Below are 19,383 nucleotides of genomic sequence, written 5' to 3'. Positions count from 1 at the left end.
ATTTATTAAGATTTAAGATTTTATTTAAAAATATTATTTATTATTATCAAAGAATGTCTTGTATCAAAGAATTCCTTGTATTATTTTTTTATTTTAAATTATTTTTACAAAATTGGCCTAAAAATTATTTTAATATTAATAAAAAATATTTTAATATGATCAAAATTGCTATATTATTAATTAAAATTATTTTTTTAATATTAGTTAAAACTATCATAATATCGTTAAACATACTTTAACACTGAAAATTTCTTCAATATTGATTAAGTTTATTTTGCTTTATGGTATTTTTTTTATTAATACTACTTCACTAACAAAGAGAAAAAACATATTTAATAAATATTTTTATTTTATATTATAATAATTTTAATTATAATTGTTATAATAGTATTCAAGTATAAATTAAAAGGAAATTTAACACAAATTTAGGTATCTTTTTTACTAATAATAATACGGGCTTATTTTATTTTATTTTTACCTAGAATAATATTTAATTAGGAGAAAGAAAAATATAAGTAGACAAGTATTATGCATTCCCTTTGCCAAAATGGAATTAAAATAGCTCATTAATCATCATTAAGTTAATATTAATTCATTTCCATTATAAAAACACGGATTAGTTATTATTAAGCTATTTAATGTGCTTTATTTGGACGCATTAACTCAAAATAAAACCTTTGTTTTTTTTACTAACTCAATAAATACACGACACGTGTTCCCAAGCAACGGCAGTTGCGCTGTGGTCGCTGCAACGCCCGTCAACTCCATGTCACTTGTGCCAAATTGAATGTCCCGATCGAGACACGCAACAGGGGAATCAGCGTATTGGCGGTCGAAACGTGCGACCAGGTGAGGAATCCGGTGAAAGGGAAGTCAATACGGTTCATTAAAACGACTTTAATTATTATTATTTATAAATTTTATAATCTAATTAATTTTAAATACGATCGATTTAATCTCATAAAAAATTTCATCGAATTTATTTAATTATTAAAAATCTTAATATTATTGTAAAATACTTAAACATTTATTTAATTTATTAAATTTATATTATTTTTTAATTTTTAATCTATTACAAATAATTTTAGATTATAAAATTTTACATTTTTTTATATGGTTGAATAAAAAATTAAGAAGTACATTTATTATTAAAAATATTTAAATTAATAAATAAATATCAAACTTCTTTAGTTTTATAATTTTTTTAATATTGAACGATTATAAATAAACTTAAATTATGAGATTTTTTTATCAATATAATAACATACCTGAATTTTTATAAAATAATAAATTTTGTAATCATCTTAATAAAAAAATCTTATTGAGTTCGTTAAAAATAAAATATCAATATTAAATTATAAAAATATCTGAATAATTTAAAATTATTTTGATTTATTTCTTTCGCATGTATTAATTGCATTAATTCGAGAAGCTCGAGATTTATAATTTCACCCCTGATTTTTAGAAAATTAGTTTATTATTTCATTGAAGTCGCTATCCAATAAAGCCCCTATATTTATGTCCCTTTCACAAATTAACACACTTTTTAAAAAATGATACACTTAACGAGGACGCAACTTCTCTTTAAAATATAAATGAAGAGGAAAAAAAGATTGGGCCCACGAAGCATTTGCCAATTAAAAGAAGAGAGACGACAATTTGTATTCTTCCAAGGTTGCAATTATTAATTTATTATTTGTTTAGTCAAAAGGATATGAGAAAAAGGACGTAAAGTTTTCTTATTTCCTAAAAAGCAACAAAAGAAGTGGTTTTTTGCAAATATAATTCTTTATTAGTATTTGGCTATGAAGGGATAACTTGTTTTCCTAATACTTTAAACTATGAAAAAAAACCCTTTTATTTTAGACAATTTGCTTAAACCAAACATCTAAATTGCACACTTTATATTTTAAATTACTAAATCGCATACTCAAATTTTAAAATATTCATATGCCTTTCATTGTATCGAGCCAAATAGATCGGCACTTATGCTTTATTTATTTATTCTCATATATAATCTATTCTGCAAAAAAGGTGGATCCGCATTGGACCCAACGGTCGGTACGACTATCTGTGAGGAGGTAAATCGAGAAAGTGCAGTTGGTTACGATGCTAGGGTATTGCCTGGCTTCGTCAGAACTCATATAATCTAAATATTTGGACCTTGGACTCAATTAGCGATCTTTATCCAATTAATCAATTTAGAAGTATCACCCACTCGGGCTCAAGTGTTAATGTTCTAGATTTTTCAACTTATTAAAGGAAAATATCTTATGGTATATCGTAATAGAGATGCGAATCGTGAATACTTAAGTATCCTATTGAGTGTTTCATTGCAGTATCATATCGATCACGAGAAAGTCTTTGTTGAGTGCACGATAGGTAGGCTTGAGTATTCGATTAAAATTAAATTGAACTAAACTAAACTAACTGAAATTGAACCAAATTAATTTTTTTAAACTAATTTAACTGACCGAATTTTTAAATAAAAATTAAATAAATTGAATAGATAAAATATCGATTAATTTAGTTTCTAACTGAATTAATCGAACTAATTAAATTTTTTAAAAATATTATTAAAAAATTAATAATTAGTTAAGGATTTATAAATTTATAAATTATTTTTTTATTTTAATTAATTTGATTTATTCAATATAATTAAATAAAAAATTTTAAATTTAAAATCGAATCGAATTAATTTTTTTTTTTAAAATAAAATTTTAAACTAATTAAATTAAAATTTTAAATTTAATCAATTTGATTAATTTATTCAATTTAATCCCCCTACTCCCGCGTATCATTCGAGATTCGAGATCCGAGATCCGAGATCCGGCTCCAGGCCTCGTACCGCGAGATCCGATATCTGGCTCCCGGCATTATACACAGAGGACCAGGTCAGAGGACCTGCTTTGCACGATACGTTTCATTTATTTACGCTTAAATCAGAAAACGTTTTAAATTGAATCAGGCCCGACCTGTTCACAAGCGGCCCGGCTCGATTTTCACATTACTCAGTCACTGTCACACCACTAATCCTGTTGTTTCCTTTTTAATTTCACAGAAAATTAAACAAAATTTGGTTTAATTCAATGCAATTGTTCTGGTTGAGATCGTCCGATGGACGCGTCATCCACCGCACAACACCATGATAGACATCGCGAGGAGGAAAAAGATGGTGAACTCCAGGATTTACAAATACCAACACCATGAGAAGGAAGGTCAGGGGTGTCCTTGGCTCGACCACTCTGACACTCAAGTCAATCAAAAAAAAGAAGCCACAACTTGCAAGAATAAGCTAGTTAAAGGTTATGTTATTGCGTACCTGTGTCTGTAATATCATGAGGTTATATAGACGGAGAGGGGAGAGAATAGAGAATTATACCAATTTGGCTTATTGTTAATTAAGGAGAATATCTGCGCAGTAGATTTTAAGAAGGAGCTGTCTTTCGTTGTCAGTTAGGATTTTATCAGAGGAGCTGTCTTTCGTTGTCAGAGGATCTGCACAATGAGATCTTGTCAGAGGAGCTGTCTTTATCTTGTCAGAGGAGATATTTTATTAGGATCTTATCGTGATCATTTGTCAGAGGAGTTGTCTTTATCTTATGAGAGGAGATATTTTATCAGGATCTTATCGTAATCATTATGATATGTCATAATAAACTCGCATCATTAGTCATGATACGTGGGACAGATTATCAGGTCCCATAACTTTCTTGACGGTGGCGATGTGACTACCGTGCTTGGTGAGTCGAGAATAAGACTCTTGCTCTTGGCACCTTCATACTTGATTTGGATAGGACGAGGAAGCTAAACTGGGAGTTAAGCAGATTGCGGAGTTAGGTAGACCTTGCCTGGCAAAGTCCAAATAGATAGATGAATGACCGAGTGTGAGATCTAGGTGAGTTGAGTGAGTCAGAATGGTGAGGTCTAATCAATCATGGGTCAAGTCAACTTTGACGGTTGAGTCTCCCTCCGCCTATGCACCGTGTTCGGACAAATCACCTCCCTTATGTCTGATGTGTTCCGATTTAAGGTTGATATTTACAGCCAGGTCATCGTACCCATAACAGCAATATATCTATATTGGTCAATTTTTTTATTAATATAAATTATAAATATTAAATATCTAATAAACCATCAATTTTATTGATATATATATATTATATTATATATAGTCTCCATTAGACTTGGTACGGCTTGATCCCAGATTCTTCGAGCACGATCCAAGACGACACCTTCAACCTACGGGAAGCGAATCCAACTGCGGTGGCATCGAGATGGCGATGGCCGCTTAGGCGCGACGTGAGTTCGCCATCTACCTTCTCCTCGGGCTCTCGCTTCGATTGCAATAAATAAAAACGAATCTTTGTTGGTTTCCATTGCTGGCGAGACGTAATTAGCCGCGGATATGCGATCGGTACCGCCTCGCCCCCTCTCCCTCGCTGGATTTTTCTGATTAGGATATGCTTTTATTCCTTCTTGCAACTGGAGTTTTCCTTGCGCCATCCTGACGGCGTTGCGTTTCGTTCCTTGGTTTGCGCAGCGTCTCCTGGTCGGTGCGGGTCGGAGTTTGAAAGAGGCGATTTTGGGGTAATTTTGCCCCCCTTTTTTTGATGCTTATTTTCCCTGATAGAGGAGGATTTCTTGTTCTTTGATCCATCAAATATCGCACCTTGGCGAGATTTCTTATCTCTCCTTGGCATTCCCCTAATAATTGTTCGAGTTTTTGGCTTCTTGGAGGTTCTTCAATCTCTCTCTCGTTTTTGTTGGGAGATTGCGGCTTAGAGGTGCGGATTTCGGTTGCTTTAATTCCAGAGTTAAAAGGTGTAAGCTTTTGAATGTTTTATAACTGCACGAAAGGCAGAGACTTGGAAAGATGTATGCTGTGGAGAAGCTCGGCAGCTACATCTCCCGGGGCGTGTACACTGTCTCCGGCCCCTTTCATCCTTTTGGAGGAGCCGTGGACATCATTGTCGTCCAACAGCAAGATGGGAGCTTCAAGTCCTCGCCATGGTATGTCCGATTTGGGAAATTTCAAGGTGTTTTGAAGACGAAGGAAAAACTTGTGAAGATATCCGTTAATGGCGTTGAAGCTGGATTCAACATGTATTTGGACCATAAAGGGGAAGCCTTCTTCCTCAGGGATGCTGAAGCAGGAGAACAAGAATTTTTCATGTCACCTCCAACATCTGGGGATGAGACAGAGGGGACGATGAAGAACTACCAATCTGAGAAGACCCAGAATTTTGATGCAGAGGGATCACAGAAGGAAATGGTCACTCAGGTGGATAATGGAAATAGCTCAAAGCGATCTACAATTCTCGGCTTTGTATTTGGACGTAAGACATTTAAAGAAATTCATGACGGTGAGAATGTGAAGGAAGTGAACTCAATGGAACCTGCCGAGATTGCAGCTGACCTGCTTGAGCTAAAGTGGTCGACCAGTATGAAGTCCCGAGACCAAAGAGTTGATGAAGTAAAATCACCTGATAATGGTGAGATGAGTGCCTATGTTTCTAATGAAGATTATGGTCCCCTGACATCTTTTCCAAAAGATTGTTTGCATCCCAATGAAAATCTTAATGCTTATGGTGGGGGAATGGATAATGGTTGTGGAAAAACAATATCAATTGGAGATAATTTGGAAGGACTAAAACATAGAGTTGGTGAGGAGCTATATTCATCTGAGGGTGGTAAAAAATCAACTTGTGAGAGAAAGAACTCCGAGTTTGTTTCTGAGAGTCCTGGCAACAATCCTCAGATTGCTAACTTCGGGTTTGTTGGAATTTCTCCTGATTCTTTTGTTTCTCACAGTGATGGGCTGGGTGAAAGTATGAATAACATGCTTAGTGGAATAATTTCTGAAGAGATGGCCTCCCGTGGAGACGTGCAGATTGAAACCATGGGAATTAATGATACAGATGTGAGGAACGAATCAATCTCTGATCTGGTAGCGGTGCAATCAAATGAAACTGGTGTACAGAATTCTAGTTCAACTGCATATTGTCATGATGAAATGCAGTGCCATACTGAAAGCCATATGGATTCAACATTAGCCGTATCTACATTGGAAACTGGAAACATGGAGGTTAGTTCTTTCTGTTATTGGCAGACTATAGAAAGCTCAACTAACAGGTCTAATATTACAGATTATAAAATTACTGATAATCTGGGGCCTATTTCTGGTGGGCTTGAACATTGTGAAAGTGGAATTTTTTCTGACGCAACTAGCATGGTCCTAGAAGTTAGTTCAATTGCAGGAGTGGGTGCATCATTAAGTAATGAAAATTCTGAATATAACTATGACCAGAGCTTAGAAACAGCTAGAAAAAGTGAGTCTTCATTATCTGAAAACTCTCAGTATGACTCTCCCATAGAAGAGGCTTTGATAGATTCAGATAAGAATGGCTTTGGTACTATATCCTATCCTACATCATGTTTTAAACAAATTTCACGTGGTCTCCCTTTTTCATTGAATAAGCAGATACTAGGCTGTGAATCTGAAGTCATTTCCATGGATGCTGTGGCAAGGGAATCTGCTCGTGTCCGAGAAATGAATTTTCAGAAAATTGGTTTGCTGGGGAATCATTCTTGCTTGGAGGAAACAGAAATTGCACAAGTTGCTTCTTGTCCTGCTTCTGTACCCAGTAATCCGCCCAAGTATGGCGTGTTCACCAAATCAGCTAGCATTTCCAACCTTCTCAATTCCTACAACTCAGATCATGCAGCTCAGGAACTAGAAGGTTTTGATCAAAAGTGTAATTTGACAAGAGTGTATTCTTTGGAGCATATCAATGTTGCTCACGATCTCAGCACCATCACTAAGCCTAAAGAAGTAGCAGAATATAGTGTTTCATACTCTGAGAGCTCAGATGATGTTCAATTCCCATTCAGTGATATAGACAACTTTGGTGGTAAGGAAATTAACCCAGAACTATCTGACAATGAGAAAGTTGGTGAAACAAAAGATTTCCAATCACCCAGTGCAGAAATTGATCCAGAAACACAAGATTTGGAAATAACAAACAATAAATGCTCTCTTAGTAACTCTGGTGCCTTCAGTTCTCAATCTAGTCCTATAGTTATTTCGAGTTGTAAGCAATGTTCTGAAGTAAATGAACTGTCATCCAAATCATTGCCCATTGTTCGAAGTCATATTAAGGATCTTGAAATCTCTGGTCTACATCACTCATTGAGTAGTTGCTCATTGGTTGAAAAAAATGACATCCAAGAGGCTGTTATTTCTTCTGACAGTGAAGAGGAACCAAAAAGCAGCTTGACAAATGCCACAGTAGGTAATTAACCTGCACCTTCCCTTTTCATTGTCACGCTAACCTAGATATCTGAGTAATGTCTGTTAAATTTGTAGCATCAATAATATGTTAAGGAAGAAATATATGAAAACTCATGATAAATTTAATTTTCTTTCATAGCTTGTTTCATTGTTCATCCTTATTTGATTGAATTTCTATCGGCTGGCCTGATTCTGAAGATTGTTGGAAAAACTAGAACCTATATCTTCATTGAGGTTAATTATGACAGAACAACCAGCAAAAGCTGGATGACAATAATATGGATAATTCCCTATCTTGTCTCGGTGTATGATTGAAGTATGTTAAAGAAACGTTAAATGCTCTGATATACTTAATATTATCCAGAATAAATTGATGATCAAGTCATATGCTAAACACAATTATACACATCAGTGCATTGGAAAGTATCATAATATTAAGGACCAAGGTATTTGGTGTTTGCATGCAGAGGTATCTCTATGCAAGCACTTGCTATTTGAAGGGATGGGAATAGATGCAGCTCGTCAACAATTTGATGCTGAGAAGGTGGATGTGGAGAAATTCATCACATTAGGTCCTTCAGTTGTGAAGGATGAACGACTTGTTGTTAGAATTGGTGATCAGTACTTTCCATGGAGTGCAGCAGCACCTATTGTTTTGGGAATGGTTTGCTTTGCCCAAAAAGAGATGCTCGAGCCTCAAGGTATGATACCTGTGGAGAGAACTGAGAAAACACTTGGAGCTTCAAAAAGTATGCCCGTTCAACCTCGGGGGAATTGGAACATATGGCCTTTTGTTAAGAAGTTCAAAACCTTAAGTAATCCAGAAGCACTCTCTGAAGTTGGCAATGACATAATTCTGGATCCTGATTTTAGAAGCAATGGAAGAATAGCACAAGAAAGTGACATTATAAAAGTCAAAAACTCCAAGAAGGTGCAATCACTCACCCCAACTTCTGAAGAACTTGCTTCATTGAATCTTAAAGAAGGAAAGAATGTAGTCACCTTTAATTTCTCAACTGCAATGCTCGGACTGCAACAGGTTTTTCCTATTGCTTTTGCCCTTGCTTTCTGGTTATGGTGATATGCTCTTTTATCTCATTTTCTTGTTTGTGCTTATTTTGTGTCTAATTTAATAGGTAGATGCGAGGATCTATCTTTGGAAATGGAATACTAGGATAGTTGTCTCAGATGTAGATGGAACTATCACCAAGTATGTACTTCTAACTTGACATGCTTGTCTGCCTGTTTCTTTTTAGGCACCCAACTAATTCCTGTTAATTAGGCCTTAGTATGCAGTTTAGTTAGACTGACAAAGATTCCTTACACCATGCCAAATTCCCTCTTCATAGTTTTGCATTTTGTGGTCCATTAATGTCCCTACTCAATAGCATCTTTATAATTAATACATAAAAAAAATTCTTTGTTATTATGAAGCATGAAGCTAACAATGAGGTCAATTACCCATTACTTAATGGAAGTTATTATGCATTTTATCAACTTATTTATTAGCTGGTTAGAAGAATATTGCATGTTTTCTGTTAGTAGATGTACTCTCAGATTGGGAGTGACTTCTTTGTATACCCTGTTAAATACGGTCGGTCAGCAAACCATTGGCCTGAGTTCTTATTTATTCACCAGTGCTTTCTGGTCACTGGAGCTGTTTATTTGGTAAACAGATTATACCATATTGCCACTAGAAAGATGTGAAGTTTATGCATAATCGATGTTGCTGCATTTTCTTAATTCTTGCTGTATGTCATTCTCTCATACAATTAGCTTATGTAAGCAAAAACTATTCCATGGTTCAAAAACACTATCTAGCCATCAACATGGTTCAAAAACTTACTATAGATTGGTACCAGTTGGCACAACCACACAGGTATCTATATCCATATCTTTTTTCTTTTTCTTTTTTTTTATGTGTGTTTGTTCCAATTCATGTCACGCTAGTTCAAGTCCAATTCCCAATGATCAAACAATATGTTGAAGTCTTAGGACTTAAGAAGCATTATTTTATCAACTCTTGTAAAATCATGGGGCTTGAGTTCACTAGAATGCTACAAAAACAAATGCTCTTATTAAATGCATGGCACATTTTGGCAGTAATAAGGTGTATAAATTAATCAGGATGGTTTTTATAATTTTGTAACTTGTAAAATTTTAGTTCAATTGATCGTAATTATTATAAGCTTATATTTAGTGTTAAAAAAGTTATGTTTAATACTAATATAGAATTAGAACTCATATCTCGGCACGCTTAAAAGTATGTTGAATGTCAACACCACATGATATCAGAATAGCAGCGTTCTGACCAGATCTTGAAACTCCAACAGAAAACTATACTAAATTTTGCACTGTTCCGTCGTGTTCTTTGCTAGTGTTGATATAGCAATTCACAAGTGATGTTGCATACATGTTTATAGCAGTATTAATATTGGAGAAAGGGTCATTTCTTCCTTTAAAGGAAATTCTTGTTTTGTTTATATGGATGATTGAATTGATTTTCAATCTTTTGTTGTGTGCTTTATAATGAGTTAATTTCTCTATTATTTTTTCTCTACTTTTCAGATCTGATGTTCTTGGACAGTTTATGCCTTTAGTTGGTATGGATTGGTCCCAGACTGGTGTTGCTCATTTATTTTCTGGAATCAAGGTTTGGTCAAAGGCTCTCTATTTTGTTACCTTTAGCAGTTCTCAGTTATATTATTGTCAGATAAATGGTTCATGTTATTCTGAAATGTTATTTCATATTTCTTCATTGTTTGTTATTAACTCTTAGCATTGACGATATCAAAAATAGATCACTTTAGGCACAGATTATGCATAAATTTCTGCACATCACTGATTATAGATTATCTATGGTTTTAGCTTAATAAATTGCATTTGATTTTGATTACAGTTACTAGCAATTCTTGGTTATGTTAATGTCAGATAAAAGGTTTATGTTATTCTGAAATGTTGATTCATAATTCTTCGTTGCTAATTATCAACTCCTGGCTTTGTCAATATCAAGAATTAATCACTGTAGCTGCAGATTATGCATAAATTTTTTACTTATTTACAATCCTGACCATAGACTATCTATGGTTTTAGCTTAATGAATTGCATTTGACTTTGGTTATGGTTACTTTATTTGCTGAAGTTTGTGTTGAAGTCTTAAAGTGACCTTTCTTAGTTTTTTTAAATTTGAATTAGAGAGACAAACTGTCATAGTTGAAGTCTAGCTGTTTGTCTTCGAAATGTTTTAGGATTCTATGATTGATAGGTTCCTTCATCTTTCTTCATTGTGAATGTTTGAGCGACTGTTGTTTACTCTGACAGTGCACTTCAATTTGGCCCTTCTTCTGAACTATTACAAAAATTTATCTATATTAATACAAAATCTCAGTGCTGCTACATATCATGCGATTTAGTGGTGTCAGCACCTACTGGTGCTATACCCATGAAAGGTGGAAGCTTAAGAGGAAGGCAAAGTAAGTAGGGGGTGAGAAGGAGGTGATCACATGAAGATCTTGCTAAGAAATCATGAAATCTTCGCACCCATAGACTACAAAGATTGGACTACAAACAACAAAGGAAGCAAGCATGAAGAATCAGGGAGTTGGGTCCGAATGGAGATACGAATGAGATGCAGAGATTATTCCCCTCTTCATTAGAGATGCAAATGAAATAGGAATGTGCTGTCCACCATAGATAGTAGGGAAACCGTAAATCTCAAGAGATGTCAACATGATTGACATTGGATCAGACACATTGATCAGTTAGAATATAGGCTCAATCTCCTTTTCTTTCTCTGGGGTCTACACTTCCATCTAGGGAATTAAATCTCTTCCCCTTTTATCTTATTCTTCTTGCATCACATAATGACTTGCGCACCTAGATAGTCTGAGCCTTATTTTCTCCACCACCACATCCATTCTTGTTTCACCTGTGATCCAGCACCAGTGGACTTGGTCTCAAAATCAAGCTGCAATAATCATGTGTCTGCCTTGATCAACACAATTCACCCCTTAGGTTCTGGTTTATTGCCAAAGACATCTCCTAAGGCATGAGATTTGGTTGAACTATTAGAAGTTTTCATGTCATGACTTATGAGTTTAATTAATTGTAGTTTTCTTTTTGCTGTTTTCTATACACTCTTGTTGGAGTTTTGTGATTTTTCAATGTTTCAAAAAACTAGTCAATCAATGAACTCATTAAGATGCCAAATTACTTATGAATCTTTCTTTTTCTTTCAGGATAATGGATATCAATTGCTCTTTCTTAGCGCTCGAGCAATTTCACAGGCTCATCTAACAAGGCAATTTCTTTTCAACCTTAAACAGGTGATTCGCTCATAACTGATTTCGTAGCACAGATGGTTGGAATTTGCAGCTTGATCTATGGACAACACTAGAAAATTGATTTGCAGATCAAGGTCCTTATCATATTTCAATTTGCAGGATGGAAAGGCTTTGCCAGATGGTCCAGTTGTCATATCTCCTGACGGTCTATTTCCTTCACTCTACAGAGAAGGTCTGAATCTTTTCTCCTTTTTTTCTTTTCAATTTTGGTAAATATGATACATAGTCTATTGATCGATTTTGCCAACTGTGTCTAATTTATTGACATAGTGTCAAACTCAAAACAACTTAGCACAACTTGCCTACCTGGCATAATGGGGCAGTCAATGAAAGCTGCCTTACATTTGTATGAGTACCAAAATCTCGAGGATGTAAGATTTATCTTACTAATGGTTTCTAGATGTTTGAATCTTCCTATAAATCCCATTCAAGAATTTGCTGGTGCTTGATTGAAAGGTTGGAGAGTCCATGCAATAGTGTAACTTTGAGCTGCCTAGTACATCTTGGTTTGTGTAGAAAATTATGGAATGACATTTATGATGGCTATTCCGGCTGGATGCCGTAGACAGTCAAGCCACCAGTCAAGAATATGTCACCTCAATCGTCGTCGATCCTGCTGGCTGAAGAACCTGGGCAAAAGAAGCTGAACGAACGGATTAGCTGGGTGTCAGAGATTCCCGGCAGGCCACTCCGACGCTCAAGTCAGCAAAGGGAAGCAGGAAAATGAAGAAGAAGAAGGAGTATGTGAAGTAGCTGGAGTCGAGAGAGAGCTTTCCATACCAGCGGGGGAGCTTATATACACCCAAGGGAATATTTTTGCTGATACCGGGGCAGGCTGTTGTTGTATCTAAGGAGACAGATTCTGTGCATTGCTGACAAGTGAACCGATAGTATGACATCTGGGGGACTGAGTCTGCAAACTTTGTAACCGTCCTATGACTCAGTCGTGCGGATTGTTCTTGTCTTTTAGCCATGTGTAGAGACACAGAAGGATCTAGGGAACCAGGCCTGATAACCTAGTAACCGTCCTAATCCTTTGGCAGAGCTCGCACGCTTAGTTGTCTTCTAGTGTTGGAGGTGACCGAGAGGGACCGAGCCGGAGTTGAGTAGAGTGGTCGGGTTTGCTGAGGCCGGGAACGAGGTCAAGAACATGGTCGAGACGGTCGAGAGCATGGCCGAATGGCCAAGTCGATTGAGAGCATAGCCGAGTGACCGAGACAATTGAGCTCGGATTTGCCGAGAGCGTGGCCGAGGGGTGGCCGAGTGGCGTGACCGAGTGGTCAAGACGATCGGACTGGCCGTGAGCATGGCCGAGTGTTTGAGACGGCTAAGGGACCTTTGGGCCGGGCTGAGTAATGGGGGTCGGGCCGAGTGTCATTGCTGTTGGGCCAATCAACTGTGGTTTGACCATTGACCTCTTGACTTTCCACGCTAGATTGATTCTTGACTTTCTTTGCCACGTGAGACCAATAAGAATCCGCCGTATCAATGGCTACTATCGAAGTGGAAGCAAGTCAATCACATTATATTTTTTTCCTAATATATCGACCATGTTCTCACACGCTGCTGATTATTTGCTAGTGACAATGTGACATTATCATGTCAAGTCTTGAAAACTTTTATCATAAGGAATTTTGAATGTTTGAAAATTTTTGATTTTATGACATTAACATATTAGTTAATTCTTTGCCCAATCTGTAAATTTTAATACTTGAACTTTTACTTACTGCAGTTATCAGAAGAGCTCCTCATGAATTCAAGATCTCATGTCTAGAGGCAAGCCTTGTTTTCTTTTGCTAGATTTCTTATTAATGCTTGTTGCTTGAATTGTAGATATGCCTTCTCCTGCTAGATAGAAAATATTTTGATGATTGATTTTGCAAGACTTTGTGTTTCATACTGGTTTCTTGTTGCAGAATTTTAAGTGAATCTACAGCCAAATTTAAGCTTATTGTTTCTTTGTTATATAATCAATGTAGTGATCCTCTTTGTGTTTGAGATTATTGTAAAAAGAGTGAAAGAATGAAGAAGAAACAGATATAAATATAACCTCGAGCAAAGAATTAAAACTTATGAAGTCAAATAGTCAGTCGCCTTATGATGCTGTGATCAAAACATTATGTGGCTGTTTCTGTAGCTTGGACACTGATCATGCTTCTGTGGTTTAAGAACATCAAATTCTATCATCCATTGAAAAAGTTGTCTGAAATTATTGAGAACCAACTTCTAAGCACAGCTTATCGAAAATTTCTTTTCTTATGTTTCTAGTTCTCATATGGTTGTAAATTTTCAGGCTATCAGAGCACTTTTCCCAGCTGATTGCAATCCATTCTATGCTGGTTTTGGAAACAGGGACACTGATGAGTTTAGCTACCTCAAGGTCGGAATTCCTATAGGCAAGATCTTCATTATTAATCCTAAGGTACACATCCAAGAGATATTGACTGGTACAACAATGTTATGTTAAGAAAAGTAAGCAGAAATTTAATTTTATGATTGCTTGTGAATGCTCAGGGCCAGGTTGCAGTAAATCGTCGAGTTGATACAAAATCTTATGCTTCTCTCCACCAACTTGTTAATGGAATTTTCCCACCCATGTCCTCATTTGAGCAGGTTAGGGTTTTTTTCCAAGTCATCAATCTTCGAGGATTATATTCCACGTTTTTGTATATGGTAGTGACTCTATTTTTCCCATTTTATCACTAGGAGGATTACAATTCATGGAACTTTTGGCGATTACCTCTCCCCGATGTCGAAATTTAAGCAAAAGAGTGCACCGTATATCATCAACCGAATTCAGGTAGATTTCTTCTTTTTGTTCTTATTTGTAAGAGCATTCACAATGAATGCTCTAATGGGGTGTTATAACACCCCATTGATGTTAAACACCATTGTGGAGGGGTGTTATAACACCTCTCCATTTAACGCGTTCAATTAAAAGTGAGGTGGGCTAGCCAGGAGGCTGGCCCATCCGAGGTGTATTATTTTAAAAGTAAAATCATTATTAAAAACAGTAAAATTATTATTTTAAAAGTAAAATTAATAATAATAATAATAATAATTTTAATATTTTTAAAATATATTTATTTAATATGATATAATTTTAAAATGATTGAGTAGACGGTGGGACCTATAAATAATAAGTATTAATGTTAAAAGAAATGCGAGTGAAAGAAATATGTTGTTATAACGAGTATGCGACAGTGGACCCATGATTTTTAATGAGGTGAAGGGTGTTATAATGGGAGTGGATTGTGGATGCTCTAATAATCGAACATAATTCCATAGTTTCGTTCCAATATCTAGTGTTTTATTTACACAAGATGATATGCCTTCAAAAAGTAGTAACTTCCAATCTTCGGTAATCGATACTTTTGTTCATCTGTTTGAGTTTTTATCGTCTACTCTTGTTAATACTGAATCTGTTTTTTAAAGCATGAATGCGGCTATGGGTGGTGGGTTGATGTACATACACAAGAACAAGCCGTGGAGTTGCGTTTTATTTTGTTAACAAAAGATGGATTTTTCTTCTTTTTTTCTTATCCATGTCACATCTTGATGGATATACTTGTACTTATGATCATATCAGAGAAAAAGAGTATATACAATTTTTAGCCTTTTGTTTTACCTCTAATCTCCAAACTTTGATGAATTTGTTCGAGAACAAAATTTGTAATGAACAACTAGAGCAACAAATACCTGAGAGAGATCTCTAATTTGTAATATAAATAGTTCATACTTCTTTGAGATGATTGCTTTATGAATGCATTGCTGAATCATCTTCAGTAGTTATTGCAACAAACAAGAAAACAACCATAGTTAGTTGTACTGCTGATATGTGTACACCATAAGCTTCAACTGTTCACCTCCTCTTCGTCGCATGTCGGTGATTTAGTTTCGGAGAGCACTGGGATCGAATCGACTTCCCATGATCTGCTGCTGGATTCTGAATTTGTAGCGCATGGAGCAGCAGTAGGGTTCCGAGCAGAAGTTGGCGAAACAAATGCTTTCTCGGACGGCACGAGCTGAAGAATAATCAAATGGAAGTGATCAGTTGAAAGTTGTTGATGCATAAAGGAGGATTAGGGAGACCACCCCATACTTGATCATTGATTGAATCATGAACTGCTTGAGTCCCGAGTCTTCTCTTCCGGCTTATCGAACTTCTTTTCTCGGATATGAGCTCATCATCAATGAAGTTCTGGTCTGATGCTTCTGCTAGATGAAGGTTCGATTATAAGGCTAAATATTTTGAGCAAATTATGGAGTTCTGCAAGATGAACATCAAGATAATGAATTTCGTGACCATGCTAAGAAAACAAGTACCTGCACTGCTACCAACAGAACCTTGACAACAGTTGTGCTTTGAGCTTGTTCCTTCTCTATCATGGCCATCATTCTCTAGATGAGAATTATAAATCCTGTCAGATGATAAAAGACACTTCTCCTTCATAATGAGCGTTGGTCGAAAATGTTGAATCCAGGGATTTGCAGAAAATGGTATAAAACCAGTCTCAATCTCTGCATCCTTCTTCTCCCTATCATTAACAAAGTCCTCCCAACAACCCATGCGCAAAACCTTTAACTGCAGAGTTATGGTGATTCTTATCAGAAAGTTAAATACATCATAAATGTGCATCAGAGGTTCGATGCAAATGTCTCTAACTACCTGACCAGGTTTTTGATCCCTTTCACGTTGTCTGCAAGATCCCTTGCGCATTTTCATCCTTGATAACCATCTGTGATGGGCACTGGAATCATATTTCTCATTGTATAGCTCATTGACAAAAGAGGATTCAATGTCATTAAGAAATAGTATGTGTTTTTCATCTGTCCATCCATTTGATAGAGAACCCACCAACTGAGAGTCCTGTAAGGGAAAAGAGATATGGTTACTCATTCTGCCATACTAGAGGTGGAATATGGAATCGAAATACTGGATATTAATGTAATCTAACTTCAGTGAAAATGAATTAGGTAAAATCTAACTTCAGTATTAGCTTGAGACCTTTATAAAGAGTATATCATGAAATCTAAGTTGCTTTAGTACAAAAAAAAAAAAGAGGACAAAATTGCTATACTATGGTAGAACATAATGGCCTTTCAGCTTGCTACAGATATGAAAATTCCTACTTCAACTCTGATGAACCTTTAGGTAATTTCCTTGTTGGAGCATCTGCATGTTTCCTTCAACCTTTTTTCAGGTTGATGACTGACCAAACTAAATTAGATAAAAACTCAAGTTGAACAGACAACATCAGGAGTCCATCAAGGCCCCAACAATTCCCAAATCTAAAGTATGATTGCTATTCCCCCATTCACCCCCATGTTGATTTCTAACCAGAACTTCCGGAGGAATTTAAGAAGCAACACAGATCAAGTGATTCAATATATTAACAAAAGAACCAGCATACAGTAAACTCAATATCCTTGCAAGATTGCATAGATCTCCACCACAAGCTGGTCTTTCACGGAATCAAATATTTTCAGCAACAAAATCAATCAGCAAACATCATCTTTATTTCCCTGGCATACAATTCGCCGAAAGTAATCTAAATCGCTAAAGAAAGACAGCACAAACCTAAAATTAAACGTTATTCCGATTCAAGCGAATACCCATTGAGATCCTAATACTCACGAAGATCAAGTTAAACAACAAGGAAAGAAGATCACTATGAATCAAACGAGCGGCAGTGAGGGTGAACAATCACTCACAGTGCTAGGGCTCTCCGACTTCAGAACCTCTTCCGCGGTAGGCCGATCCGACTCGCCCATGCTGGACCGCGATATCTCCCCGGAAAGCCTTCCACCGCCCCGATCAAACGCGAAGAACAAGAGAATCCTCGAGATCTGCAGCCTTCGGATCGCTCCTTCGCTTCGACGACGGAGACGGAGGCGAAACAAGTCGACGGATCGAAACGAGGCGGTGAACTGGGAGATATTTATGGCGGCAGCCTGCGGCGGGGCCCGTTGGGTTTGTCCTACGTGTCGCGCTTTGCCAGCTGGAAGAGCTTCAGGTGGGAGCGGCCCCACTCGCCCTCGCTGACTCCGGCGAGATATTTTCGAGGCGAGAATATTCTCGTTTAGTTGTTTATAACGCCAAGTTGTAGGGGAGTAAATTGTAATTACAAAAACTCTTGGTCGTGAACTATAAATTGTAGACAAATTTCAGATCCGAGACCCCAAATTGTACGCGCTCCCGAGCCCACCGAATGCCTTTCATTCTTCCAATCACAACGCGGGTACAAAAAAATTATCACGGGTGCAAAAATGTAAGTTGAACTTTTTTGCCCTTTTCGGTCCAAGAAAAGAGAGAAAACCAAAAACGGCATAGTATTTTATTCAAAAAGGCCCTTCTTGTTTTTCTTTTTATAATATTCTTTTGGCATTTGATGTTGTTAGTGATGGATGGATGTTAACGTAAGAAGAAATTTATGAATCCAAAATAGTAGTTTCGATGGATTAATGGATGAATTTTTTTAATAGATGATTGATTTAAGATGTCCTATATTAAATTGATAGGTTATTCACCGACCATGGTGAGCACTTTTTAATTTATTTTGATGATTGATATAAAATAAAATAAAATTCATAATTTTGAGTTAATTTATTTTGATGATTAATTTAAAAATTAAATTAAATTAATCATCTAAAATTAATCGACGTAAATTGAATATATAATGTCAATTAAAATAAAAAAAATTGTGCACGATATCTAAAAGAGATATTTGTGCAACGTCTTATCTTATAATCCATGAGTGTGATTTGTTAATATCTTATTCGAATGTTAGCCAAAAGATCTAAGATATTTGTATTAGTCCACAAGCTAATTGTGAATAAAGAGCATTATCATACATGGAATAGTGACTCCATAGTTCGCTATCAACATTAATGGAATGGAAGGTCGATTTTTAGGTATTTAAAGTGGAATATTGATTAATAAGATAAATGAACTGATAATTTAGGATGATTTTAAATTTAGGATTTAATATTTATACTGTATAGAAGCTATCGAATAATTGACCAAGTACAAACTATATAAGCTATCCAGTAGTTACTACAACGTGCTTAAGGTGAGTTTAGAATTTATGATTTAAGATTTATACTGTATAGCAGCTATCCTACTATAACATATAGAAGTTACTTAGTAACCACTACAATGTGTTTAGGGTGAGTTTAGGGTTTATAACTTATACCGTGTAAAAGTTATCCAGTAGTTGTTATAACATGTTTAGGGCGAGTTTAGAGTTTAAGATTTACACTATGTAAAAGCTATATAGTAGCTACTACAACACATTTAAGGTGATTTAGGATTTAGGGTAGTCTTTGAACAATATTATATGAAAATATTATTTATCAACTTGGTCAGAATTATTTAAACTTCATCAAAATCATTTTAAAATAATTATAGAAGCTTCTACACATTATAGCAGCTATTCGATAACTTCTACATGATGTAAATCCTAAATTATAAATTTACTCCTAAATATGTTACAACAGCTACTAAGTAACTTCTACATATTGTAGCAGCTATTCGATAACCTCTATATAGTGTGAACCTTAAATTCTAAATCATAAATTCACCTTAAATACATTATAACAACTACTAGGTAACTTTTACATGTTGTAAGCTACTATTAGTAGTTGCTACAACATCGTTGGATCAAAGGATATTTTCAAAATAAAATGATTGATGGAGAGCGCCCATTTGATGTCTTTTGATTTTTATCCTATATCATAAATGAT

At 35.7% G+C, this 19,383-nt stretch overlaps 2 protein-coding genes across 4 annotated transcripts; one reads left to right on the top strand and one right to left on the bottom strand.

Annotated features, from left to right (window-relative positions):
- The first annotated feature begins 4,236 nt into the window (after nt 1-4,236).
- On the top strand, nt 4,237-15,256 carry LOC141844728 (phosphatidate phosphatase PAH2). 3 transcript variants are annotated; one of them, XM_074732722.1, is made up of 13 exons: nt 4,238-4,417; nt 4,544-6,088; nt 6,485-7,295; nt 7,762-8,333; nt 8,431-8,504; nt 9,863-9,947; nt 11,533-11,619; nt 11,737-11,809; nt 13,370-13,413; nt 13,931-14,059; nt 14,152-14,250; nt 14,344-14,437; nt 15,073-15,256. In XM_074732722.1, exons 2-12 carry the CDS (start codon nt 4,877-4,879, stop codon nt 14,398-14,400), a joined length of 3,243 nt encoding a protein of 1,080 aa, XP_074588823.1. In that variant the 5' UTR covers nt 4,238-4,417; nt 4,544-4,876; the 3' UTR covers nt 14,401-14,437; nt 15,073-15,256. The 3 variants fall into 3 exon arrangements, with proteins under 3 accessions (XP_074588821.1, XP_074588823.1, XP_074588822.1); XM_074732720.1 differs by having other exon boundaries at nt 4,237-4,417; nt 4,544-7,295; XM_074732721.1 differs by lacking the exon at nt 4,238-4,417 and having other exon boundaries at nt 4,492-7,295.
- A 65-nt stretch (nt 15,257-15,321) lies between these two features.
- Nucleotides 15,322-17,536, bottom strand: LOC141844730 (cold-regulated protein 27-like). The gene is made up of 5 exons (XM_074732724.1): nt 17,353-17,536; nt 16,307-16,507; nt 15,964-16,222; nt 15,740-15,852; nt 15,322-15,662 (listed from the first exon to the last, which is right to left on the bottom strand). The coding sequence occupies exons 1-5, from the start codon at nt 17,410-17,412 to the stop codon at nt 15,492-15,494; spliced, it is 804 nt and encodes a 267-aa protein (XP_074588825.1). The 5' UTR covers nt 17,413-17,536; the 3' UTR covers nt 15,322-15,491.
- Nucleotides 17,537-19,383: the final 1,847 nt, after the last annotated feature.

The sequence above is a fragment of the Curcuma longa genome, chromosome 14 (genome assembly GCF_044706935.1).
Source record: "Curcuma longa cultivar G26 ecotype Majalengka, Jawa Barat chromosome 14, ITB_CL_G26_1.1, whole genome shotgun sequence".
NCBI lineage: Eukaryota > Viridiplantae > Streptophyta > Magnoliopsida > Zingiberales > Zingiberaceae > Curcuma > Curcuma longa.
The sequence above is the reverse complement of the archived record's forward strand: the minus strand, read 5'-3'. Positions and strand labels throughout refer to the sequence as shown.

Coding starts and splice junctions, on each gene's coding strand:
- LOC141844728 (XM_074732720.1), top strand. CDS start 4,877: ATGTATGCTGTGGAGAAGCTCGGCAGCTACATCTCCCGGGGCGTGTAC. Junction 8,334..8,430: donor CAATGCTCGGACTGCAACAG/GTTTTTCCTATT, acceptor CTAATTTAATAG/GTAGATGCGAGGATCTATCT. Junction 9,948..11,532: donor ATTTATTTTCTGGAATCAAG/GTTTGGTCAAAG, acceptor TTTTTCTTTCAG/GATAATGGATATCAATTGCT.
- LOC141844730 (XM_074732724.1), bottom strand. CDS start 17,412: ATGGGCGAGTCGGATCGGCCTACCGCGGAAGAGGTTCTGAAGTCGGAG. Junction 15,853..15,963: donor TTCTGTTGGTAGCAGTGCAG/GTACTTGTTTTC, acceptor TTCATCTAGCAG/AAGCATCAGACCAGAACTTC. Junction 15,663..15,739: donor ATGATTCAATCAATGATCAA/GTATGGGGTGGT, acceptor ATTATTCTTCAG/CTCGTGCCGTCCGAGAAAGC.